Consider the following 25,056-nt stretch of genomic DNA (forward strand, 5'->3'; position numbering starts at 1 on the left):
AGGTCACTTTGAAGGCAAGAATTGTCGGCCGCTTATGCGGCCTTGCCAGGTATTTTCTTGATAGTATTTCTTAGCGTCTAGGCATACATATCTATATCCTACAACAACAAAATTCGATATGGTGTACTAGCGGTTAAAGACTGCGTTGGAAGTCCGCTTCAAGGTGTTGTTGGGGAGAAAGCCAAGTCGACGGATTCGGGCCGACAAGCACCAAGCAATGGAATAGAGCGACAGCAGCCGTGAACAAGCTAAGCACTAAATCATTTAAAAAAGGCTGAGGATCGTCTTGTCGATTGTAAATGTAATACAGAGTACTCTCGGTAGAAGCTGATAGTCGATCTCCAAGTGGTGATGCAAACCACGTGAGGGCCATGCTTATCAACAATCAAACCGAGTTAGTTTCTCGGAGCATCTAACCTGGCTCTGTTCAATGCAGTTGCACTCTTTTGTGTGTTTGTTTAAAGCTTCTGGTCTTTCTTCAGTTAAAGCTCCACTTGCCCGCACTCTAGCGAGAAGAGCTGGTCAAATACGCCCGTTTCAACAACATCTACCCCTCCGAACCTACTCTGCATCTGTACCCCGTCGCATTTCCATGCGCAACCCCGAATCGGACCCGGACTTCTCAGAACGAGTCATCAAGAGACGACGCATTTCTTCCCCGACGCGGGAAGGCTCATACGCAACCATGAGCGCCGCCATGCCTACCATCGAGCTCACTCCACTTGAAAGCACCTTACGAACCCTACTTCTCGATGTCGCACAATACATCACCGAGCAGAAAATTGCCAATGGAGGCAGCACTGCGAAAGATCACTCCGAGACTGTCTTGCGCTTCACGGGCGGGTGGGTCAGGGACAAGCTGCTCGGAGTCGAGAGCCATGATATCGACGTGGGTATTAGCAACATGACAGGATACCAGTTTGGTATGGCCCTGAAAGACTACCTGGATGTTCCGGAGAATCTTGAAATATACAAGAAAGGCCTACCGAATGGGGAAATGCACGACGCCATTGTGAGCCTTCACAAAATCGAAGCCAACCCAGAGAAGTCGAAGCACCTCGAAACCGTCACAACCAAGATCTTCGGCCTGGATATTGATTTGGTCAATCTACGGAAGGAAACATATACAGATGACAGTCGAAACCCTCAGATGGAGTTTGGCACCGCTGTCGAAGACGCTTTGAGACGCGATGCAACTATCAATGCGCTTTTCTACAATCTAAATGAGTCACGGCTAGAGGATCTCACCGAGAGAGGACTGAACGACATGAAGAAAAAGATTATCCGATGCCCAATGGAACCATATCAAACCTTCAAAGATGACCCACTGCGTGTGCTTCGGTTGATCCGCTTTGCGAGCAGACTGGGATACCAAATCGAGCCCGAAACCGAAGCCGCTATGCAGATTGAAGACATCCGCGAGGCATTGAAACTCAAAATCAGTAAAGAGCGAGTGGGAACCGAGCTAGAAAAGATGTTGCGTGGTGAGTCATTGCACGTGTCCGGTATTCTATATTTCTAACAAGTCATATCTCATATCTTAGGTCCCGACCCTCGCGGTGCATTGCAGTTCATCGATCGACTCCATCTATTCACCACTATCTTCGCTAATCATCAGGACGAAGTTAAGGCTGATACATCGACATGGCCTTTTGCATACAATACTTTGGCGCGATTGCTGCATCCAGAGGCTGGTGACAGCGATGAACTTCAGGCAGTTACCAAGCGCATTCGTGAGATCTTATTCCGCGACAAAACTACCATATACTACGCCTGGATGATTGCCACATTTGCTCCCTGGACTTCAATTCCTGGCCGCACCGGGAAAGGATCCAAGCCCTTGCCCCCGCGAGCGGTTGAGGTTGGAAGAGATGGCCTTCGCAGTGACAACAAGACGCTCAATGCGCTCCGCGCTGCTGCTCTGCATTACAAGGAAACAATTGCGACAAAATCCGCACTTCTCGCGAACAAGATGAGTGGAACCCCGGCAGAAATCCGACAGTGCATTGGATTGCAAATGCGGTCGTGGAATAAGGACTGGAAGCTTTGCATTCTCCTGGCTATTCTGCAAGAAAATATGGCGCTCCGTGACTTTGCAGAAGGTAAGATCCGTTCCCTTGATGATAACATTCCAATTCTTACAATGTGTAGTGGCCCGTGAATACGACCAGTTCCTTGCGTACATTGTAGAAAACGATCTGGAGGGTGTTTGTGACCTGAAGCCCATTGTAAATGGTGACGAAATTATGAAAAGTCTAGGGACTAAAAAGGGACCTTGGATGTCCAAGGCAGTCAGCATGGCCCTTGAATGGCAACTTCTTCATCCTGATATTATCGACAAGGAAACGGTGCTGGAGGAGATCGCGGGTCGACGAGCAGAATTCGAATGACGTCCAGCCCGAGGCGTAGATCCCGATGACAAATGAAAATCCCATTCCACGGCGGGGACAACTTAAACTACTTGAACTTCAATTGTTTACAACTCTTCTCTTTCATTGTAAATATCTCAGAAATGGATAAACTGCGCAAAGAAGCCCGTGAGGCTCTCGTGCTGAACCCTGGCAAAATGCCAGTCGGTTTCTTCCCCGCCGTTGCGGCTGCGTCCAAAAGTGATTTGGGTCAATTATGGCAAGACATTGCTGCTTACGATCACTCGACGCATTTGAATGTATGTTTTTGTGGATTTGATGAAGAAAAATGAACTGATTCTCCAGATCTGCGAGAGCCTTGTTACGGCGACCAGCTATATCGACTACTGGGATGGGATGCTGCCAAATGACCAAGGCCCGCGAACCTTGAAACCAGCTGAAGCCAAAGCCGTGAACAACCTATTCGACTGGGCCAGTGCTGCTGCTCTACCTTCGTCGGATTTTGCTGTCGATTTTGACGAGACTGCCGAGATCTCAGACGGTAAGTTCCGTTAGTTATGAACATGTGGAGCTTTTACTAATTGTGCCACACAGATATTATCAAGGCTCAGAATGAGAGTCGTTTTAGATCTGAGCTCGCTCTGGAGCTGATTTTAGTTTTAAACAAGCCCATGGCAGGATTGCCAAATGGCAAGCCAGACAATGCGGCGGACATTCTCCTCGCGGGGGCATGTTTTGTCAACCAGCAAAACCCATGGGTCACATCAGAGAGCTACAATGCGACGTCGATGCTCATGAACGTGTGGGTCCAAGACACTCATCTTGCCAATACATTCTGGCCCGCTATAGACTTCATCCTTAAGGAGAGGATTAGGCCTCTTTTTGCAAAGACAAAAAACCCCGCCATCACCAGTGCCGGGCGCAAGAACTTCCATCCTCAAACTCTACCTCGCTTCGGTGCAAGCGATCTGGACGCATCCGCAAAGCCATGGAAAACCACCGATGTCTACGTCGCATCTGTATTGTCATGGATCCTCTCACAGTACCGACCCGAGGACAAGGCACAGTTCGAAACGCACTTCCAGCTTTTCGTACCCACTATCCTAGCAATGATTGACGACAACAATATCCCATTCAAAACAAAAGGCTGTGCCCTACTCATTCAGCTGCTGCAACCAATCCAAGAAAGCGGCTCGGATATTCTCCGACGAACAAACCTCACCTCTGTCTTCGAAGACGCCGTCACGCCGTGCCTTCTATCTCTGCCATCCATCACACCCGAAGATAGATCCTTAGAGCTACTAGGAGAAGCATACCCAGCCCTCCTCTCCACCCTCAAAACCGCCTATAAAGGCCCCACCCAATCCGAACAGGATAAAGAAGCCTACACTACCAGCCTCGCCAAAATCCTCCGATCAAACCTCATCTCCTCCTTCCACCATGTCAGCTCCGGCACTCCAGCCTCCTTCCCACATCCCCGTCTCTCAACCTTCCTCCTACAAAAGATAACGATCGTCATCAACGAGCTGGGAATCCACACTACAAAGTACCTCCAAGAAATCATCCCAGTCCTCCACACAACACTTTCAAACCCATTCGGAACAGCACATCCTCCGCTGCTGCTAGCTGCTGCTGCAGCTACACAGGCGGTGATCAAGAACGCACACCCACGTATCTGGCGTTGGCGCGGTGAGATCCTAAGCGGGCTAAGTTCGTGCTGGCTCCATATTGCCGAGGATAGCAGGGATTCCGTGCCTGAGTTGGCTAAGCTGAAGCGGGAGTTGCGGCAGACGCTTCAAGTTTTGAAGGTTGTTTTGCTGAATCCTGTTGCCATTGCAGGTGATGCCCCAGAGCCGGAACAGCTGCAGGTGAAGGAAAATGTGGAGAAGGAGTTCCAGGAACTTGTTGATGCAGATGCAGAGCTTAAGGGTCTATTTGCTTGAGATTTACTAGCAATTTATGTCTAGGAGGTGGTTTTTTTAACATCAATTATGACAATCTCGATTGAAGATATCTGTTAGATTGAAGTCCAGACTTGCTCTTGAGATATGGGTGGTAGTCAATAACCACGATCCATGAAAGCTTCAATAAAGTAAAATAATATGTAATGAGGGTATCAATTTGCAGTATACTGTACGCCAAAACAGAAAAGAAAAACAGATACTCAAGTTCGCATCATGGATCAACCCGCTGCTTGAAAAGACTCTTCCCGCGCAACCACTGGCGGTATCGTTTATATCTCTTCTTTTCGTAGTCCTCACCCATGACAGTAATACCGTCCTCGGAAACATCCAAGAACTCAGCATAAGCCAGCATATTTACCCCAGCCCTCGCCTCCAGCGCAGATTCCTCGACATTGCACTTGTTCGCGTACTCCAGGAGATCGAGGTTGTAGCCGTGGTCTTGCAGCGATGAGGCTGTCATTTCATCTGCGGATGTGACGACAAGCGGGACCTTGAGCGGGTGATTAATGTAACGCTCATATTCTTCTGCCTCGGCACTGGTAACAGAGGGACTGAGCGAGTCGCTGACTAGCTGGCCGAGGGTCCACTGAGCGATCTCCGCTTTGCTGGGGGTGGCGTGGGCGTTTGGGGGGTCAATGGGTGGGATGCGGGATACATGAGGGATTTTGAAAGCGGGCTCTTTGATGATGCCCGTGAGAGGGGGCTGTTTCTCGGATGAGGGTAATTGGTGGGCCCACATATGTGTGGAATCAGGTATTGGCACCGTGCTTGATGAGGCGCTACTGCGGGGGGTGGATGGCTCTTGGATCTTGACGCTGCGCTGTGGTAGGCGCTCGCGTTGGATTTGCTCTGGGGGGATGCGGGGCACGAAGGGACTGAGATCGGGAACTGGGTGCCCTGGGCGGACTGGGGGTAGGTAGCGGGACGTGGAGTTCATTTTGCAGGAGAAGACTTTGGAGAGGGAAGACATAGCGAGTGGTCGGTAGTATTCCATCCAGAAGTCATCGAAATGTGAGAGTGGCGCTTTAGGATGGAATGGGAGGGGTGGAAATTTTCTGGCCTCTAAATTTTCTGGTGTGTACCAGGAGATATAGCTGGGTTTCTTTCTGTCAAAGTAGGCTTTAGGATCGGTATGGTGGAGATAGTAGTCCGTAGGAAGATCCCAAAGCATCGGAATACCCTGCGCGAATGTGTAGTTTCCAAGAAAGAGGTTATATGCCTCTTGGCGCTGAGCATCAAGGAAAGAGTTGTTGTAATACCGCTTGAAGCTTTCTACCATATCACGAGAATGGCTGCTCCATTGATTAATCTTGCGGTAGGTAGCCATGGTGTTCACCAAATGCGATCCGCCGTACTGGATAGCGATAGTGTCTCCATGGTCATGCCACATGTTCGTGAAGAGATTGACAGCATCAGTATCATATTCTACAGTTGTGTCATCTATGACACCAAGCGCATGGAGCTGATAGCCAAGTGCCCTCTTGCCAATGACAAACTGCGCAGCATTTGTTCGGTCGAGGCAATCAATGCAGTTGGTCCTTGCGACACCGTTCTGAAGCTGCAAGCCGGATTCTGCATCATCCCCATTCTTGAAAAAGCCAATTTTGGGAATGATGTCGCCCGCAATAGCTTCTAACGTCTTAATGACATCCTGATCACGGCTTTTTGCAGCACGGCTCATATCCCACGCCTCGTAAATGAGCTTCTTGTCCTCAGGAAGAAACTGGTTCAAGTAAGTCACCGCGTTAGTGAACTCTTTGAGGAGTATGGACTCTCTTGGAGTTCGTTCGCGGGACTTAACCAGGTTCAGAACATAGATTGGAGCACCATATCTTCGAAATAGATCGTCGAAATGCAATGCCGCAGCCGAGTAAAATGGATCCACGAGATTAAGCTCAATATCCGGTTTCGGTGATACGCCCGTGTTTTCTTGAGTCCAGTGAAGAGGAATGCTCCCACGATGTTGAACATATGAAGTATAGTGAGGGTTTGCATAAAGTTTTGGGCCAGCAGAATGGAACGACGTTGTTGTCTGTTCACATACAATCTGCTCGGTCTCCACATCGTTGGCCACGTATCCCAGGTCGTTTGCGCCTCGTTTGAGAAAGCGCGCTCCAGCAAAGAATCGGGATCGACGTGCGATAATTGTAATGTAGACCACTCGTCCATAGACACTCATCTTTGACTGATCCACATATCCATGAATGATAGGTAGACACCACTCATAGGGATTCTTGAGTACCTCAGCAGCCGGGGAAAGAAGATGATGGTTCCAAATAAACATGGAATGGTAATCATGCGAAGAGGGTTGTGGATGGCCATCCTGGTGGGCTTCGCGATCCCGGCAGATATTATGCTGGAGTGTGCGAGTGATGTCGTAGGAATAGCTGAAATAGAAAGACCGCGACAAGTCTAAATTATTCAAAATTGCAATATATCGTGCCTCCTCCGAATGTTTCTCAGCATTAAGGTGTGAAGGTTCCGAGGTGGTCAATGGGATCAGTTCGGTTTCGTCGATCTGATAGACATTGTGGCCACCCAGCATGGCAACCTGGGTCCTCTTGGTAACGAGTAGCATATAGTATGCACCCGTGAATCGGATGAATCCAAGCAATGCCCATGCACTGCACTTCTGGTTAAATCCGCCAGAGCTCCTGTTGCCGTCGTCGATCGCATCCAGCAACTGAACCATCTCCCTTTTGTTGTACACCATGTCATCTTCGGTAATACTTAACTCGCCAGAATCCGAGGTCCGATCAATCTTCAGAATCCGAAAACGAGTTTCCGCAAGATTGAACCCGACCATATAGAATCGAGTCGCGGTTTCATACAGCGTAAATTTGTGCAAGCGGTTGATCCCTTCATCCTCTAAGTTGTCCGAAGCCGTCCGGTGTTTCTGCGCAAAAGTCGTTGAAGCCTGTCGCTCAAAGGAAGTTGCTACCTGTGGCTCCTCGTCTTCCACATCCCCTTCCTCTTCCTCCTCAATCCGAGCTCCGGGAGGTGGATTGTACGGTAATGGGAATTCTGACCCGACTGAGGCGTCATCAATTATTCCAGTATCATCGGTGCGCTCTATTTGCGACGAGAGTTTGATGCTCGTCGTTTGGGTCGAGGTTGGTCCCCCTGTGGTATCTTGTTTCGCCAAATTCGGGTCGGATGGAATCTCATCGTGGAAAGGTGCTTCCTGGGACACTAGTCCGATGAGAGAAACATCATCAAAGCTCTCCATGGCTCAAGGGCTCAAATCGACTCAAAATTGTGCTGGAAAAGCTGCATATCTAAATGATTTCTAGTCAAAGGCGATGTTCGGAAGTTCAAAGAGGAGGTCCCCACACATGACGTCGTAGTAAATAGCGGCCAATTGGTCACAAAGGCATTTTAGGGCTGTATTTCCATTTTGGTACTTATTCTAGACGTTTGATTTCTTTCTAGATGCCTATTAACTAGATATACTCTCCCTTGTCAGGTTATATGTTGATTTTTTTCAAGACATATTAGTAGACAAATGTGAATGTTCACTGGACACTGATTAGGTATGCCATACCAAAGTAGCGGCCGTTGTCGATAGTACTGAAAAGGAGTAGGATTTCTTTTGTTGCATCATATATACAATTCGAGCAACGATATACCCTCTTTTAGATTCCAATACAACGCAGTCTGGTGTACAAAATGCGGTTTACAATTAATATACCGAGAATTGGGACTACGCAATCCCTCAAACCAACACTCTCCTCAATCCATCAGTACCTCCAAGCACTCTCCTCCCTGTTACAGGACACCTCCCCTTGCCACTCTCCCATTTACCAGATCGTTTTCGGGGGCCTTCTTCAGAGTCATCTCCACTAGGGCTCTTCTTTGTCTCTTCATCGTCACCTGTGATCTCCTCTTCCCACGGTGCGCCAGCGCCCTCGCCGGTCATGAAATCCAGTTGGCGCTGATGCTCACCGTTCAGCCAGTGGAAGATGCACACATAACAGAACACGTACCCCGTCTGGCAAGCAGTCGGGTTGACGAGCGGACCCATGCAGACAGGGCAAGTATTTGCGCTGGAAGGATCAGCCGGAGGCAAAGACACAGTGTAGATGGGAAGATAAGAGGTCGCTGAAATAGGCGGTTGGTGGCGACGAGGAGGCTTGAGTGCTGGTTTAAGATCGCCGGCAGCGCTCTTCTTCTCCTGCTCGGCCTGCTTCTTCGCCTTCTCTTTCTCATCTTGGATTGACGATTTCCGTCGTTCCGCAGGAGAAGTCAAACCTGCCACAATGGGGGCAGGCAGATCCAGGACCTCAGTTGCCTTGCGGGCTAGCTGGCGAGAGAAGTCGCTTGCATGCCACCATTCTAGGAACTTGAGGGCGAAGATCGACGCAGGAAGGAAGTAGCGCAGCGAGGTCAAGAGCTGAGTATGGAGGTTCTGGGGACTAAGTAGACCAAGCAGACCTCCGCCGGGTCGCTGAGATCGCCCGGTGCTGGGGCCAGGCTTGGGATCTAGCACTGCGGCGATAGCGCGGTGGTCTGCGATGCCGAGGCGGCGGATACGCGTGCCGATAAGCCATAGGAATGGGGAGGAGTATTTTGTGTTGTCGAAAAGGTAGGCTAGGTTGAACGCCAGAACAGAGAAATAGTACGCCGCATTCACGGATGGGTAGACATTGCGCAGGAACCACTTGTAGTAGAAGAAGATGCGTTGGCGTAGCGACGGGTTGACCGGCAGATCGTCGCTGGGATTATATCGTGGGCCGCTGCTGGTGACCAGGGATGCATGTGGCGCGGCATGAATGTCGTATCCTTCGTCTAACTTGCGCTTTAGGTAAGGTATTCCAACCATGACGAACAAGTTCTTCCAGATGTCCGTCGAGTGTAGCTTCAGGGCCTCGCGCACGTGGCCTGCGGCGCCAACCTGGGCGCGCGGGATCTCGCCATTCTTGGTGCAGAGAACGCGCTCACGTTTCAAGGAATAGAAGTTTTCTGTGAAGGAGCCGCCGAATGTTCGCAGGTAGTAACGTTCGACTATTACTGAAAGGACGGCATAGATTTCGTCATATGAGTTGAGGATCCGGAGGAGATAGCGCGGGTGGCGGTGTGTTGCGACTGCGAGAAGATAACGCAAAGACGGGGGAAGAAGATCCGAGAGCTGTTGCTCAGCGAGGAGTTCTGTTGTCAAGCACGAACCTAGCGTTAGCGCTTCTAATCACTACGCGGGGAAGCATCAATCGACTTACCGAAGAGCGACGGCTTGTGCTCGTCGAACTCCTGTTGAAGACTAGGAAGGTACTCCATCGTCGGGAGTGCCAGTCATCCTTATCACGGTGGTATTTGAGGGTGTTTGAAGAGAGAGAGAGGAAGAGTCGCCGGAACCAATGATCATATGCCGAGGCTCAACTTATCCGAGCTGACTACGTCGCTCCGGGCGGGCTGAGAATCCATACATTCAGAGATATTTACAACAACTTCAATATTTAACATGAGATACGCATGGAATATTGTACACTGGAGAATATATGCTAGATTATTTTACAAAGTTGTTTCCTCGTCGTTCAATTTTCCCGAGCAAGTGCCTCCTGGCACTCAGTCCAGAGCGGCATGTAGAAGCTCAGAGACGCTTCACCATCTCGATTCTGGAGTGTCGGGTCTGCTACCAGAATACAATGCATGATGGCTGTCACGATCGGACCTTGTAGCACAATAGCGGGGGACTCTTGATTCATCAATGCTACCCCTGTCGACAGACACTCGCGCGCTCGCACTTCCTCGCCCAACTCAGCGTGCAACTTGAACAGCTGCACGTAGTCCTCTTGTGTGCGATTAGCACCTTTCAAGGGAAACTGGCGCCACAGACGCCAAAATCCGTTGTAATCCCCGCATTGAAATAATGTCACCATAAGCTGACGCGCATCTACTGCGTCAAATGGAATGTTGGCCGCCGCGAGTATCTTGGACAGTCGAGACAAGATCTGTTTCTGAGACTTCGTCTGTTGAACAACAGACGAACTTGGAGAACTCTCTTCTGGGCGCAATTTGTTCGGGCTCGAAGGTGCTAGATTAGGTGCACAGACAGCTTGATAGAGTATATTGAAAATTTTCATGTTCAAAATCGGCACACCACGGAGGGCCAAGCGATCCAGAACTAACAAAGCAAGCTCCATGTCACCCTCTGAAGAATGAGTCTTAGACTGCTCGGTGATAACACCCGCTGTTCTCGGTGTTAGAAGCGCAGAAACAACATCGAATCCAAGCTCATCCGGAATTTCATACCCGTCGCGAAGAAAATCAGAGAATGTGCTAAAAAGTGCATCCTTGGTGTAAGCTGGGTGCTGCCGAGACACAGCAATGGAGAACAATTTCAATCGAAAGGTGGCTTTTTCCTGTGGAGAGAACCGCGCGGCGTGGTTGGTATAGAAGAGCCGTAGAAAAAGAGTGGACTGGCGATCATTTGGGCCGCTTCCAAGCTCATTTCGTGCACTATCGGCTGGAAGTTCAGCGAGAATCTGAAGCAAAGATGCTGGTGTCAATTGAGATGCAACTGCTGCTGCGCCGGCTGGAACGGTGGAAGGCGAAGTTCCCATGGCCGGGAAACCAGCTTCTAACCCAGACTCGGTGGAGTTCATGGCAGATAGTGCGAGTCTACGCATGGTATGAAAGCCTCTCCTTTGGCCAGGAATGGAACCAAATCCATCGGACATAGACCTGGGGGGCGCAGAACCATTCTTGGATGAATCCTCTGTGCTGTCCCGGATGTTCTTGCGTCCTTCGCGGGCTAAAGTAGTCTCCCAGAGGCCGTCAAGGTCAACATCAGCCCGCTTCTCCTCGGTGAAGATCTGGACAACCACACTAGTACCAAGGTCAAGATTACCAAATCCCTCAATTCCAACATCACTCAACTGAGTCGTAGTATCGCCTTTGTCCACCATACCCGCATTTACACAGATCCATCCTGTGGTAATTCCATCATCCTTTTCGTCGATCATAGTGCCTGCTGCACTGGCAGCGCGCGCTCGCTTGGCTTTACGGCGGAGTTTAATTTTCAACTCGTTGCGTCCAAGTAAGCCGTCGGCGTAGGGAGACAATTTGTATTGGCTTCTCAGCCAGCGACAGAGACGATCCGCGGACACGTTCAAATGCTTCACACTGCGAGCAGTTCCAATGATCATGATGACATTGGCACCGAGAGCTGCAGGGATTTCGAGGCCACGCAGGTCAAAAAGCTTGAGGCCATCCAAGCCCAAGTCCTTATACGTATATTCCAATAGAGTCGAGAGCATCTCCGGTGAACCTTCTGGAATTTTAGGGAGATGAGCTTCGGCCAACGGGCGCTCTTTAATGATTGGCGCCCCTTCCTGCAGATACCAGGGGACATGCTGTGATGAAGCTGGCGCATTTGCTTCCGAGTGTGGTGATGGCTCATCTGTTTCGGATAGAAGAGTATCAAGCTGATTCGAAGTTGGAGGGCGATCAGATTGCAGCAAAGTTACAGCGGAGAAGGCTCTAGGGTTGGAGATCGAACGGGAGGAAAGAGGAGAGGATCGTGGCATTGGGATGCCGGAGACGGAAACAAAGGACCGCAGCACTTCATGCCGACAAGTCTGGCATGCAGCCCCTCGTAAAAGAGCTCTGCTCATAGTGATGGTTATATTGGAAGAAAGAAATGCGGAGCTTGAGTTCTTCCAACAGGTTCAGTTCTTGATTTGCTTCCAGTGATATCAGATAACGGGAGCAAACACTGCAAACAGCTGAGTCATCAAGAAAAAAAGATTCGGGTGGGGGGCAATTATCACAAATCTACGATACTGTAAACTCTTTCTTCAATACCCTGGTGATTTTTTCATTCTTGGGTTCTGATTTCTGACTCTACTTATCAAGATGTCGATGGATCTGGATGCCCCCGTCTATTTTGCGCAGCAGGAGAAAGTCGCAGCGACGTGAGTTCTTATCGCAACTTTGTTTCTACCTATTACTCCCCACCTTCTCAAATACTGATACTTCATTTCGTTCAGAATTCTCTGTTGCAACTGTGGCGCTGCCATTGATGGAACACTCTCAGCTGGAGCCCTATGTTCGGATTGCATTCGTCTTACTGTCGATGTTGCCGGAGGTGTATGTATAACTCCGTTTGTGGGCTCAAAATCAAAAGAAGCCTTCTTACACTATAATGTGTTCCAACTAACATGGACTTTAGGTGCAACGCGAAGCGGTGATTCACTGCTGCAGAGATTGCGAACGGTGGCTGCAGCCACCCAACAGCTGGGTCGTCGCAGCTCTCGAGTCGAAGGAACTACTCGCCATTTGTCTACGCAAGCTCCGTGGTCTGAACAAAGTCCGAATCATCGATGCCAGTTTCATTTGGACAGAGCCTCATTCGAAAAGATTGAAGCTGAAGATCACCATACAAAGTAGGTATCTACCAATTCGGCCAACTGAGCACATCTAGCCCGTGGGATCGAAGCTAACAACATACAAGCGGAGGCATTCCAAGGCACTATCATACAGCAACAATTCGAGGTTGAATATGTTGTTGCCAATCAGCAGTGCTCAGGGTATGTCTAATTATAGATCCCCCATACCGAGTAATATGCTGACACCTCTTTTTTTAGCTGCCAGCAAAGTTACACGCACAACACTTGGGGCGCAAGTGTGCAGATACGACAGAAGGTTCCTCACAAGCGGACCTTTTTGTATCTGGAACAGTTGATCCTCAAGCACAACGCCCATAAGGATACTATCAACATCAAGGAAGTGAACGAGGGACTTGATTTTTACTTCTCAAAGAGGAATGAGGCCGAGCGCATGCTTTCCTTCTTAGAGTCTGTGGTGCCTTGCAAAACCACACGATCGCACGAACTCGTCTCCATGGATATTCATACGAGTAAGAGTGTCTACAAGCACTCGTGGTCGTAAGTTTTCCCAGATCCAACTCGGCGCGCACACCTATCTAACAACCGCATTTAACACAGCGTAACTATTGTTCCTATTTGCAAGGATGACCTGGTTGCTCTACCGATTAAGCTGGCCCGCTCATTGTCTGATATAAGCCCGCTTGCTATCTGCCACCGAGTCGGCACTTCTATTAACCTTATGGACCCTTGCACTCTCCGGACAACCGATCTTCCTACTAGCACTTACTGGCGCCAGCCATTCCCGAATCTTGCAGATACCACCGAGCTTAAGGAATTCATCGTTTTGGACATTGAATCCACCGGTCATTCTAATGGTCGTTACCTTCTGTCCGAGGCCACCGTTGCTCGTGCCTCGGATCTTGGATCTAATGATATCACCTATTTCACACGGACTCACCTCGGTGGTATCTTACACGTGGGTGATTCCGTCCTCGGCTACCACTTGACGGGAACCCAGTTCAACAACGATCAATTCGAAGCAATTGAGAATAGCCACCAGTACAGCTCAACAATCCCAGATGTGGTTCTTATCAAGAAGCACTACGTCCGCAGCAAGAAATCCAAGGCTCGCACCTGGCGCTTGAAGCGCATGGCTCGCGAGCACGAGGAGGAGGCGACTGCCGCTGTAGTCAATGTTCCTACAAACAAGCGCCAAGAGCAGGAGCAGGCTAGGATGGAACAAGATTACGAAATGTTCTTGCGTGACGTCGAGGAGGATCAGGAGTTGCGTCAAACTCTTGATCTGTACAAGAACCGCCAGTACCAGGTCAGGGCAGACCAAATGGATGAGGACGGCGATGATGACATGGATGAGGAGGGACACGCTGTGCCGAAAATCAACATGGATGAGCTGCTTGATGACTTTGATGATTTGAACATGGAGGACAATTAGTAGCAATCTGGATGTTATCATGGGTGATCATGGGACTGGTTGGCGTTCGTGTTTTAGGGTTTTTTCAATCATCAAGAAAAGTTCTTTTTTTTCGAATTGATGCATACAATGTACAGCATTTACTTCTAGAACAGATCAAGTCAGATGAAAATGGATCAAGGAAAGAGAGTCGAGAGTATGTAGATTGTATATTGTAGGAGGCAGTTTCTAAGATTGTAAGGCTAAACTTTACAATAGTACTACGGAATGGCAATATTCGATCATAACATCTCAGTGAATGATATTAGGAATCCGGGCTGTAGTAGATCAAATAGACAGGCCAGAGGCCATAAAAGCCAATAAAAACAAGACGAGATGTTCCCCGTGAAATCCTACTTAGAAGATCTTCCCAAGTACCCGCTTCGCGTCCTCGGCCATAGCACCATCCTTCGATCCCTTTACAACCTCATTCTGCTGGAAATGGAACCGCCTTCTCGTGGGCTGCTTGTCCTTCTTAGGCTGCAGTTCCTTATCCCCATCGCCAGCCGCCTCACCAGCCGCCTCCAAGCGCCTCTTCATCTTCTCCTCATTCTTTTTCGCCATGCCATCAGCAATGCGACCATTCTCAACACCCGCAATGAACATTTTAGCTTCCTTGGATTCGCGAGCGTCGGCAATCTTCCTCTTGCTTTCCCTTTCAGATCTCTCTCGTTGTACAGATTGCATAAGATCCTCCCAGGAGTACCGTGAGAGATATTTGATGTTCCACACATCATCGTGATACCCTATAGATCGCAGCACTGGTCAGTATTCATCACTTATATAAGGGCGGAAATGCCGGGAAACTCACAGCTCGACTTCAAACCACCCACGATAGTCGCATTCAAGGTCTCCGCGCAGATCTTGGCCGTCTTTTTGGAGTCGAACTCGATCCACCCTTCAGTGTAGAGCTTTCTCTTATTTGAGCGGTTTCGATGGCCGGCTGCAGATGGGAGAAGAGGGGCTAGGAAGATCTTTGTGATACCTCCGAACCCTCTCTTCTCTAGCATTGCTTTCAAGGCGAAGGGTTTCAGGTACGGCGGGAGAGAAGAGAAGTATATGACACCTGAGCGCTTTTTCTTAGGTTCTTTGCCGTTCGCGAGTTTCGACAGCTTGGCGAGCTTGCCCTTTGCTTTGAGCGACTTGGTTGATTTGGTGTTGGGTTGTGCTGGGTCTTTTAGACTTGTGCCACCGTCTTCGTTGTGGTTATCTTCGTCTTCTTTCTCGGCATCTTTGTCGTTTTCCTCCTCTTCCTCGTCTTCGTCAGACTCTTGCGTGAAATCTTGCGTGGTTGTCGTCCGCCGCCGCTTCACGGCCCGTCCTTTGCTCTCCACCACATTGGCTTCAGAGTCGTAGCCGCGGTCGCTGCCGTTGGCCTCATCATCACTGGCCGCAATATCTAGAAAATCATTGTGTTTGCGAGTCGTCATTTTGTGGAATCCGAGTATGGTTGACAGACTTGATTATGGGTGGCGGAAGTCTGCAACTTTTTTTTATGCGGGTGGTCTGTGCCCATCGGAGTCAAGCCCCGGGGCCGTTCCAAGGCTAAATCTACTAATCAGCCACACATGAGCCACATAGCAAAGTCAAAGAGTCCAGCTTAAGAAGGGTTTAAGATGAATTAAATGAAAGATGAAAGAAATTCTTGAAATTTTGTACCGGTATCTCGAAGAAGCCATTCGGGCTCTGTATGCTAAAAAGAACCCTCCCAATGTATCCACGAAACGCCACAGAGAACCAGTATAAGAGCCCGCATGATATATGCAAACAAAGGGCAAGAAATTGAATATGTAACAAGTCTAACTAATGCCCAACGATCCCTTGGCTCGCTCATAAACGTAGAAGCTCACTGCAACCATGGGAATGACCTTGGCGTATCCGATAGTCAGTCCAACCCAGAAGCCTCTGAACCCTCTCTCGAGCCAGATTGCGCGGGCGGTTTCAGCTATTCCAAGTCGTCGGCCATCGCCAACTGCACCACTGACTTGCATCCGCCGACGGAGGACCTCCAATGGGTATGATGAAGTCTGCGAAACTAGACCAGCCACAGCACCAGACAGAAGCTCGAACGTGGTATTGAGCTGCGGTCGTTTGGGTCGATCCGCGGAATGTGCTAACTCTTCTGGTCGTCTGAGGGTGTAGCGCGCCACACCGGGGAGACGGAACAAGTCACCCACTGTGTCATGTGTGAGGAAAGACATTCCGGCGTAGGGGAGCATGCCGAGGATAGTCGGGGAGAAGCCGCGGTAGAAATTGGCAATGCCGGAGCGCGGGAAAACTTTCGAAGCGGCAGCTGAAGCGCTTTCGGCAGCAGCAACGGAAGAAGACTCGGCTGCCGCAGCAGAGTGGGTTGGTGGGGGTCTAACACGCTCGTGGTAGATTTGCCGCCATACGTTCACCAAGCCTAAGTGTTTCGACTGTCTGGTTTCGTATGCCATTCGCACGCGCATCAATTCTAATGGGTATGTGAAACATACAGAGGTGACACCGGCCAAGCTGCCGGAGATCAATCGCCGGAACGGGGTCTCGAATTCGCTGGAAGGAATGAAGACCGCGCGGATCTGCTCGTATGCAAGGAACTTTATAGCGGCGTAGGGGAAAATTCGAAGGAGGGTCACTGAGTGGCCCTTGTACAGGCCCCGGGTACCTTCATTGCGTTTGATATCTCGAATCGCTGAGGCCAGGCCAGTCCAGCTGCCCGTATATTTGGCGAATTGGGGGTTCGACGACTGGAATAGGATCTTCACGCGGTCTAGGGGCGCTACCACGGTCTTAGCCTGCAAGGTCCGGCGCATTAATTAGTATAAAGCTCATAATGACCTGTGGCCTAGGAAACTTACCGCACACCCTGCCAGCCCTCCCGCAATTCCACTCCTCATCACATAATCAAAGCTACGCTTTTCAATCTTGTTTTTGCCGCTTTCTGGTATGTCCATATCGGCGGTACTATTTGACTTAAATGATTTCGTAGCGCCGCCGACAGGCGGCGATGCCGAATGTGCGACGCTCATCGGAGCGAACTGCGGAGTAGAGTCTGGGATTTTGGGAGGGTCGTAGGCATAGTCCAAATGACCAGTCGACATGGAATAGGAAGAGGAAAAGGAAAGATGAAGTTGTAAAAGAGCAACCGAGGCTGGCAGGAGGGGGAAGAATATCCGGGGCGCCCTCGTGATCAGTGTCGGCGATAATGAGATTTCTGGGGTACCGAATGATCTTCTGGACACTGCAACTGTACACGCAAATCTAAGAGTTGGCGGATAGCACTCCAAGCTTGAGCGGAGTTTCAAAGAATATAATGACAGTGTAATGGCAAAAGATGAAAGAATAATAGCGTTCGGCGTATATTTCCACTGACGTATTTACGAGGTTCATTGTCGTTACGAACATTCTGACGTGCCGATACCAGCGGCTCCCCGCGAATAACCGGCGGGTTACGGTACTAATACGGCCCGCAAAATCAGCGAGTCCCGAGATGCCGGTTTGTCATCGTGTTTTGCATCCACTAGGCCTAATTAGGACATGCAACCGATATCTATCGGGGGAAGAATAGTTGCTTGTTCTATGTTATTGCATTGCTTCTAAGCTATTTGACTTCTTCCAAAAAAAAAATGCTAGTGAAAAGAGATGAACTCCCCGTCTCCATGCAGCTCGAAATGTATACGAAATACAAGAATATCGTGGTCGCGTGATATTGTAGAATTAACCCTCTAGAGGCATCAACCCTTGCGCTGAGAGCGTGTTCGAGTCAAAGGCTTAGCCTGCTTAGCCTGTTTGGCTACCTTGGTCACTCGGGCATCATCCGAAACCCGCTTGCGCTTGGCTGGCCTGCCAGGATCAACATGAAGATGCCCATTCTCGGACAACGCGGTCGTGTTTCTCCAGCGCAGGCAGCGAAGCCCACTCTCGCTCACATCCAGATAGGTCTTGGTCCGGGTGGTCACGCGCTTGGCTGGGATATCCTCCGATTCGGCTCTATCAGGCATATCGGCTAGGTACGCCTTGCGATTCTTCATGTACTTGCCGATGTACTCTTGCTGGACGAGCAGCTCCTTAAGCAACTTGGACTCCCGGTTGCCGCGCGAGTCCAGCCACTCCACGAGCTGTTCAATTGCCTCGGGGTCCTCGTAGTAGCCCCATTCACGAGCATTCCACACATGTGTTGCCCCTTCTTCGTGCTTTTTGCGCTCTGCGGGGGTGGTTTGGAAATGCTTCTGGTACTGCTTCCGCTGTTCGTCGGTAACGTCGATGAAGCCGGCGCGCTCCATTTCATCCGGGCCTTGCACCCACAGACGACCATTGGCGTAGCATGCCTCGGCCGTTGAGCTTTCCGGCATACCCTCGTAGGGCATCGCATTGCGCTCAAACCACCAGTAGCGATTGCAGAAGCGATCCATTCCAAGGCATCGCGTCCGGGGGCAGTCGGTCTCGCGAAGGCTGTTCTCCACAGTCTCGATCTGCTCCTGGAGCTTCTCGATATTGGCCTTCTGCTCGTCGATCTTCTTCAAGACTCGCTGGTATTGTTTGGACCCCTTGGGCTGCTTCGCCAACATCTCCTTTCGCTCCTTTTCCAATTCTTGTTTCCGTTTACGCTCGAGGGCCCGATCAATTCCTCCGCGTAATGAGCGTGGTCGAGGGATATCCTCGTCTTCTGTGTCCCCGACCATTTCAGAATCCCCTTCCAGTCGAGAGTCATCCAAGCCGTCAAGTTCGGGCACCGGCGTAGGTGACTTCCCAGCCTTTTCAAGCTCGGGCTGGACGGCCTTGCGCTCCTGGTGCAGCTGACGGAGCTCGATGAGACTGGAAGATGATGTTAGCGGTTGAGATGCCAATGGTCAAGGATTGACTTACCCTGCTTTGCGCGCCTTCTGATACTCAATTTTCTCCTTGCGCAACTCTGTCATCTGATTGCTGCACTCTTCTAGATAATTTCGGATGGCCCTGGTCTCCAAGCTCAACATACAAATCATCTGAAGCGCCTGAGTACGCAAATTGATGTCAAGTGTTTGATACTGCTCCTGCGCGGTGTCCTGTGTAGGCTCGCGATCGAGAGGCGCGAGATGCTTAAGGATGGTGTTGCAGACTTGCTCCAAGCGAGGACGAACAGATAGCTGGTGCAAAAGTCCAACCATCACCAACTGCCACCCACCGTTGCGGAAATCGCGTTTGCGAAGACGATCAATCCACCCGTATGTCTCAAACATATCGCCGGCGCGATGAATCTGTGTCTTCTCGGGTTCATGTTCGTTAATCTGTGCTTTGATGACGACTGCCTCTTCCTTGGCCAGACTTCCTCTAGTGGTCATCCTCCTGGGCTTCGGCTGCAGCTCGGGAGACTCTTCCTCGGCTTCTTCCTTTTCCTCGTCCTCTTCTGATTCATCAGATTCATCGGCAGGGAAGTCTGGGAGTGAGATCTGAACAGCACCATCATCGTTTGATGAATTGACGAGCTTCTTGAGAACGGCGCAATGCACTTCAACGAAAAGCTCGCAGTCCACCTCATCTGATGAGAACCGCATAGCTTGAATAAAATCGTCAAAAGTGAAAGAATCCAGTTCAAATACTTCGCAGTAGACATTGAGTGTGTCCCAAGTCTCCAATAGCAGCCCCACCGTCTCTGGCTCTAGATCACCGGGCAGAAGGTTCTCTGTGCCGTCATCTTCAGACTCACCTACCGTCATAAACTTCAGGGCTGGTCGATGTTTCTTTTCGGAATTCGGAGCAAGGTCTAGATCTTCGATAGGATACTTGATTGGTGGCGGGGTTGGTGCTCTTGGCTCATTCTTAATCACCACTGGTGGGAGTCCAGCCAGCTTCCTATCGCCAACCAGTGGTGGTTTGGAAGGGCGCAACGGGTTGGAAGGCAGAAGGAATGATGGGTTACCATTCAGCGACCGCTGATACTCTTGGTACTGTGCCTCCCTCGATTTTGCCATGTCCTGTGCAGACAGTTTCGATTTCGGGCCCTTGACTGCGGGTTTTAGCTCGGGCAGCTGCTGAGAAGAAAAGAAACCAAAGAAGCCATCTTGGTCCGCTTTCTTCATCGCCTTCTTCTCTGCCACCTTCGCACCATACTGCAGGTGCTTAGGCACCTCAATCGGGATCTTGTATGTCTCTGCGACGGATGGTTTGACTAACCAGGGGGCACCTGTCCACGACTCTCTGGTGACGTTGTTTTTGATGAACCCGCGCAGCATCAGTTTAGTGAAAGCCTTTCGGTCGCGTGTGATGTGGTCCTGATCCAGCAGAGCCTCTTCGTTTTGCCGATCTAGGATCTTGACCAGATACCTAGCAAAAGCCGGTGTTTTAATGGTTCCATCGGCATATAACTGCTCTGCAAAGTTGGCCTTATCTCTGATGGTACCATGAAGCCGACTACTATCCTCAAGCAAAATGAGAACGGCTTCGCCTGGGTAGAAGTCTGATTTGAATTCCTAGGTTTGTTAGATCAGTCGTTGATATGTGACGGGAATTATCTCACTTCATAGATTTCATCCACTAAGAAGAGTGCCGTTAGCTTGATTCAGACTAAAAAAAGATCAGAATAGCATACCCAGGCTGTCCACCCTCGAAACTATAGAGAACTGAATTCTGCGCAGAATGGGTTCTCTCAGGGCATCGGGGAAACTGTTGTTGACTTCACGTGATTCCTCCGTCTAGTCGAGGGTTAGCATATGTCCATCACTTGGTATCCATGTGATAATATACCTCACTGCGGAGCGCCTCAAAAAAGGTCAAGCCCGAATGGCCTGTGATCTCGCAGATGAATCGGCGTTGTTTGTAGAAGTCCATTCGGTGAAGGTAAGGCTCGTAGCTAGTGAAGACCTCATTGGTCTCTGGGATAACCCAGACCTGGAAGGGAGAAAGAGTCAGCGGGAAGCTCTGCAGTATGGATAATAGAATACACACCTCAGAGCTATCATCTTCAATGACAGTTTGTGGGAGGTATTGAACCGGTTTGCGTTTGAATAACACCTGTCCGTGCAATTGTGTAAGCCTCTTTGTCTCCGTAGCATCCACCACTTTCTTCTTGGCGCCTCCGCAGTCATTCCTTCGGATAAGGTAATTGCATACCATGATGCTTTAAATTAAGTTTGCACGCGCCAGTCGGCCAGGAGCTACCGTAAACAGAATCGAGAATCGAACATGAACGGGGCTAAACCAAACGCGATCTTGGTTAGCGAGTGAAGCTTGTCGGTCGAGTGTGCGAAGGTAGAGGCCGTGTCGGCCACGCAATCGGCGGAGGTAACGGGAGTTGCGATATACATTGCAGATACTCCAGTCGCTCTGCACCGTTGTGTAGAAAATGGGCGGTTGAGGGGTTGGTGGGAATCGTCGTGATCAGGCGTGGTCGCAGATCAAGAACACGCGAACAGTGGAATAGCGATGCCTTGGGAATTCATGCGGACTTACCGGAGTAGAACGCGTCCTGTACTGAAGTTGCGAACCAAGCGATTTGGATAAGGATGAACTGGTGGAATATCAAAAGGGGGAGGGAGGCTGTGAATATTTCAAGGTGTAGGGAACCAGAAAGAAGAAAGGTAGACAAAAAGGACGGAGCGGTAGATCATTGCAGGACCGCGAATCAGCGGTGGACGCTGATTGGTGGAGAGGAGGAGCAAGCGGGAGCCAAAGCCCAGCAGAAAAACCGCACTTGGGCTTTCCTCGGGACCCTCGACTCTCCCTCCTCCCCTCGTCATCTCCGACTGTCAATTCTTTCTTCCTTTCTTCCCCAACTCTACCTGTATTTACCCTCATTCGACTCGTCTGGTCCAGGAGATTTCGTCTACAACCTGCTCATTTCAATAATCTGGAATCTTTCTATTCTTTAACCCGATTATCAATTCCCAGTCCCTATTCTCGGTCACCTCCCCGGGCTAAGATCGGAACAATCAATTCGAACTAACGGGACCATGTCACTACCAGCTTTGTTTGTATTTTTAACTTGAAACACCAACCTTTCAGTAGGATTCTCTTTGGCTTTAAATGCTGAAGTCTTATTTGTTCATAACCCTGGGCGTCTACCTAGGTAGTCGTATTTCATACTTAAAATAGAACCAACCCTATTTAATAATTATATGTCACTGAAATGCAAGTAGTGGAGCTTTATATGCATACTCTATATCATACACCGGCTGCTAACTATACATCACCTTTATGACTCTAAAGCAAACAGCTATGGTTGACATGTAGGTTTGATACACCTCCTTCAGCCACGGTGTCACAAGCGCATTGACCACCCAGATATATGTTGTTAAATAAGAGATACTCTATATCTTTGCTTATTAGAGTCAATGGGCCTCTCTTTTGCATCTCATCACACCGGCTTTTGTGATTGTTTAGTTATCGCGCGGCTAGATGTGAATAACAAACATGTGATATATGCCCAGGTATAGTCGCCCCTCCTATTTATTATTTGCTACTTTTAGAACGGGTTGCATATGAGATCTATTAAAAAAGCAGCCTAAAATAACCGATTAATTACTAGTAGAAGTGAAAGCATATAGACAAAATGTATGAGCGGAAAATGACTTCCACCATCTGGGGAAATATATACGTGTCGTAAATATGCATTTTCACAACTAGACAATCAACCAAGCTAGTATTTAAGGCAAAAAGATAAGAAAATACCTATGTGTTTACGCAAACATGGCTAGCAAATCCCTAGACTAGAAGAGAGATCCTCCCCCATGTTTCTATCTGACCTGCATTTGACTGCAGGCCAACCATGGATGAACAGAGACTAACCAGATTGGGCTTAGTGAGAAAATAGACTCCGTGATCCGTGGGTCTGATCCACGTGGAAGCAAACAATGCAAACATTCTACACCTATATCGAACCCGAGTAAATCCCGAAGTCACCACAAATAACCACAAGCAGTGTGTAGTTCATAGTTGCCAGCTGAAATATAAAAGGGTCTTTTGCAGCTAATTATTTCAATCAAGCTAAGAGGTAAAATAAACCACCATGAACCCAACCCAGCTTCCGACCACGCCGAGGGCACAATAACTGCTCATGAACATCAATGGCAGGAACTCTAGCCGGTCCCATCCGAATATCAATTGGTGCCCCAGGGAGCAGTAGATAATCAGAGGAATAGAGATGGTCAAGTAGAGCAGCGAAAGCCGGTCGAATAGGAAAATTCGGGGCCGCTCGGGGACAGGTGCGACTCGGTCGAAGACGAAAAGGAACAGCACCAACCACAGGACCGTATAAATAGTCTTGAGGGGGAAGTCGGATGCTGTAAACAGCAGCGGGAAGAGCGAAACATGGCCCGCAACCGCCAGAGGTCGGAAGGCGCTGAAGTAGCGACGGTCCTTGAGGGCGATGAGACTGAATGGGATGATAATGAGGAGAATAGCTTTCTCATGCACATGCCAACCAAAGAGGAATGATGCGTAGCCACAGAGGGTGATCGCACCGACAAAGGTATCCCAACAGCCTGGGTTGAACCAGACCTTGACGAGAGGAACCTAAACAATTGTGAGAGAAGGCCAAAGGGACAAGACCAGGGACACATACCAGTTGGAACAAGAAGGTTAATATGAAGGTATATTCCTTTGTAATCTCCGGAAGGACGGCAAAAGAGGTGTCTCCCACCAGTCCTCGTGTGACACTATTCAGAGCACTAGTGTTCACGGGCAGCCCTAGCCGTGGAGCAACTGTAGATTGTCAGATACGCTCATATGTCGTGTGCGCCGAGGGAGATAGAGGCTACTTACGGGAAATCAAGGCTCGATCAGCGAAGGAGTACATCGCCCAGATATTCGGTGCCCAGTACGCGTGACACAGTCCTCTCGAAAACGGAAACAGCCTATCCTTGAGCTGCAGCAATTGTCCCCATTGTGCAAATGGCCCAAAGGCAATTGCAAAGACACCCACCACACCAACTCCAAGTTTGAAAATATTACCGAATCGGGGCCGGAAAACCGATTTGAGACTAAGGCAATAGGTGCGCAGTAGATAGACGAAGTAGGCGAGGGCAAGGTATAGGTATATGTGCTTCATGCATAGCAGCACAGCAAAGAGGATACCGCTGTAGAGAAGAGTCGATTGCTTGCGAGCCAGGACGATTGATAGGATCAGGATTCCATACATGAAACCATTGTATTGGAAGTGGATATGATCAATGATGAGGAGACCGGGGGATAGTAGGATAGAGAGACTGGCTACATGCGCAGCCTGCCTGTTTGGCAAAGGAACCGACTTGACGAATCTATCGAACTGCAGTCAGAATTATGTTGCATCACCAGAAAAAAAAAGCCAAAAAAGGGTCAGGGTTGACAACTCGTACCGACTAAGCGCATAGACAAGAACCAACTCCGTCAAAATCACGGTTGATCTTTGAAAGTAGACGGTCTGCCAGGAATCATAGCCAAGGTTCTTCACGATCAGCATCGCAGGGTCTGCGTATACAGCAGCCTGTGACATCAGCCACTCGAAGGCTGCAAAGAACGGTGGGTAATCAAGTGTCCATTCCGAGGATTTCTAAGCCCAAAGTCAACATCCTATACCTGCCTAGAATCATGCGCCCGACCGAACATACCTCATAGTACCACTCTTGGATGGGGAGAGAATGAGTGATGGCAAGCCAATTGCGATGGACCTCAAAATCGGTCGATTTGCTGCAACACAAAGAAAAGTATGTTAGCAAAGCTCATTTGGTAACCTCAATGTCCTATTCCCGGTCCCTCTAAACCCCCCTTGCAGATTCTTTGTAGTGATTGTTCGATATCTTTCCACCTCTCCTTCCGATCTTTTTTCTCCGGCGAAACGAGCGGGACGGACTCACTATGCGGGGAAGAGCAGCACCTTGAAAGCAGCTGCAACGATGGCGCATTGCGCCAATGAAGGGTATAGGTCAGCCATTGGAGCTCCTGCGCATGATGGTGCAGCGATGTTGAAAGCCGAGAAGACGCGAGACGGG

At 49.6% G+C, this 25,056-nt stretch overlaps 11 protein-coding genes across 11 annotated transcripts; 3 read left to right on the plus strand and 8 right to left on the minus strand.

Annotated features, from left to right (window-relative positions):
- Positions 1 to 430: 430 nt before the first annotated feature.
- Positions 431 to 2,390, plus strand: N7518_002363 (tRNA adenylyltransferase; the record flags this gene model as incomplete). The annotated part of the gene is made up of 3 exons (XM_057183291.1): positions 431 to 1,484; positions 1,545 to 2,102; positions 2,152 to 2,390. 3 exons carry the CDS (start codon positions 431 to 433, stop codon positions 2,388 to 2,390), a joined length of 1,851 nt encoding a protein of 616 aa, XP_057044741.1.
- Positions 2,391 to 2,512: 122 nt separating this feature from the next.
- N7518_002364 (Tti2 family protein) lies at positions 2,513 to 4,312 on the plus strand (the record flags this gene model as incomplete). Its single annotated transcript, XM_057183292.1, has 3 exons — positions 2,513 to 2,668; positions 2,715 to 2,910; positions 2,964 to 4,312. 3 exons carry the CDS (start codon positions 2,513 to 2,515, stop codon positions 4,310 to 4,312), a joined length of 1,701 nt encoding a protein of 566 aa, XP_057044742.1.
- A 232-nt stretch (positions 4,313 to 4,544) lies between these two features.
- Positions 4,545 to 7,562, minus strand: N7518_002365 (phosphatidylinositol-3,5-bisphosphate 5-phosphatase; the record flags this gene model as incomplete). The annotated part of the gene is made up of 1 exon (XM_057183293.1): positions 4,545 to 7,562. The coding sequence occupies one exon, from the start codon at positions 7,560 to 7,562 to the stop codon at positions 4,545 to 4,547; it is 3,018 nt and encodes a 1,005-aa protein (XP_057044743.1).
- A 486-nt stretch (positions 7,563 to 8,048) lies between these two features.
- Positions 8,049 to 9,607, minus strand: pex12 (ubiquitin-protein ligase peroxin 12; the record flags this gene model as incomplete). Its single annotated transcript, XM_057183294.1, has 2 exons — positions 8,049 to 9,481; positions 9,550 to 9,607. The coding sequence occupies 2 exons, from the start codon at positions 9,605 to 9,607 to the stop codon at positions 8,049 to 8,051; spliced, it is 1,491 nt and encodes a 496-aa protein (XP_057044744.1).
- Positions 9,608 to 9,864: 257 nt separating this feature from the next.
- On the minus strand, positions 9,865 to 11,946 carry N7518_002367 (RsfS/YbeB/iojap family protein; the record flags this gene model as incomplete). The annotated part of the gene is made up of 1 exon (XM_057183295.1): positions 9,865 to 11,946. One exon carries the CDS (start codon positions 11,944 to 11,946, stop codon positions 9,865 to 9,867), a length of 2,082 nt encoding a protein of 693 aa, XP_057044745.1.
- A 241-nt stretch (positions 11,947 to 12,187) lies between these two features.
- N7518_002368 (ribosome-binding protein NMD3) lies at positions 12,188 to 14,113 on the plus strand (the record flags this gene model as incomplete). Its single annotated transcript, XM_057183296.1, has 6 exons — positions 12,188 to 12,246; positions 12,322 to 12,421; positions 12,504 to 12,717; positions 12,786 to 12,861; positions 12,919 to 13,218; positions 13,279 to 14,113. The coding sequence occupies 6 exons, from the start codon at positions 12,188 to 12,190 to the stop codon at positions 14,111 to 14,113; spliced, it is 1,584 nt and encodes a 527-aa protein (XP_057044746.1).
- A 375-nt stretch (positions 14,114 to 14,488) lies between these two features.
- N7518_002369 (RNA-binding ATPase activator ESF2) lies at positions 14,489 to 15,561 on the minus strand (the record flags this gene model as incomplete). Its single annotated transcript, XM_057183297.1, has 2 exons — positions 14,489 to 14,877; positions 14,943 to 15,561. 2 exons carry the CDS (start codon positions 15,559 to 15,561, stop codon positions 14,489 to 14,491), a joined length of 1,008 nt encoding a protein of 335 aa, XP_057044747.1.
- A 369-nt stretch (positions 15,562 to 15,930) lies between these two features.
- N7518_002370 (coenzyme A transporter) lies at positions 15,931 to 17,214 on the minus strand (the record flags this gene model as incomplete). The annotated part of the gene is made up of 2 exons (XM_057183298.1): positions 15,931 to 16,908; positions 16,972 to 17,214. The coding sequence occupies 2 exons, from the start codon at positions 17,212 to 17,214 to the stop codon at positions 15,931 to 15,933; spliced, it is 1,221 nt and encodes a 406-aa protein (XP_057044748.1).
- A 633-nt stretch (positions 17,215 to 17,847) lies between these two features.
- Positions 17,848 to 21,205, minus strand: N7518_002371 (uncharacterized protein; the record flags this gene model as incomplete). Its single annotated transcript, XM_057183299.1, has 6 exons — positions 17,848 to 18,928; positions 18,980 to 20,562; positions 20,610 to 20,626; positions 20,682 to 20,784; positions 20,837 to 20,980; positions 21,038 to 21,205. 6 exons carry the CDS (start codon positions 21,203 to 21,205, stop codon positions 17,848 to 17,850), a joined length of 3,096 nt encoding a protein of 1,031 aa, XP_057044749.1.
- A 6-nt stretch (positions 21,206 to 21,211) lies between these two features.
- On the minus strand, positions 21,212 to 21,828 carry N7518_002372 (uncharacterized protein; the record flags this gene model as incomplete). Its single annotated transcript, XM_057183300.1, has 3 exons — positions 21,212 to 21,284; positions 21,542 to 21,628; positions 21,656 to 21,828. 3 exons carry the CDS (start codon positions 21,826 to 21,828, stop codon positions 21,212 to 21,214), a joined length of 333 nt encoding a protein of 110 aa, XP_057044750.1.
- Positions 21,829 to 23,074: 1,246 nt separating this feature from the next.
- N7518_002373 (dolichyl-P-Glc:Glc1Man(9)GlcNAc(2)-PP-dolichol alpha-1,3-glucosyltransferase ALG8) lies at positions 23,075 to 24,998 on the minus strand (the record flags this gene model as incomplete). Its single annotated transcript, XM_057183301.1, has 6 exons — positions 23,075 to 23,602; positions 23,652 to 23,791; positions 23,852 to 24,345; positions 24,424 to 24,617; positions 24,676 to 24,754; positions 24,922 to 24,998. 6 exons carry the CDS (start codon positions 24,996 to 24,998, stop codon positions 23,075 to 23,077), a joined length of 1,512 nt encoding a protein of 503 aa, XP_057044751.1.
- Positions 24,999 to 25,056: the final 58 nt, after the last annotated feature.

The sequence above is a fragment of the Penicillium psychrosexuale genome (genome assembly GCF_028828465.1).
Source record: "Penicillium psychrosexuale strain IBT 29551 chromosome Unknown utg000002l, whole genome shotgun sequence".
Classification (NCBI taxonomy): Eukaryota; Fungi; Ascomycota; class Eurotiomycetes; order Eurotiales; family Aspergillaceae; genus Penicillium; species Penicillium psychrosexuale.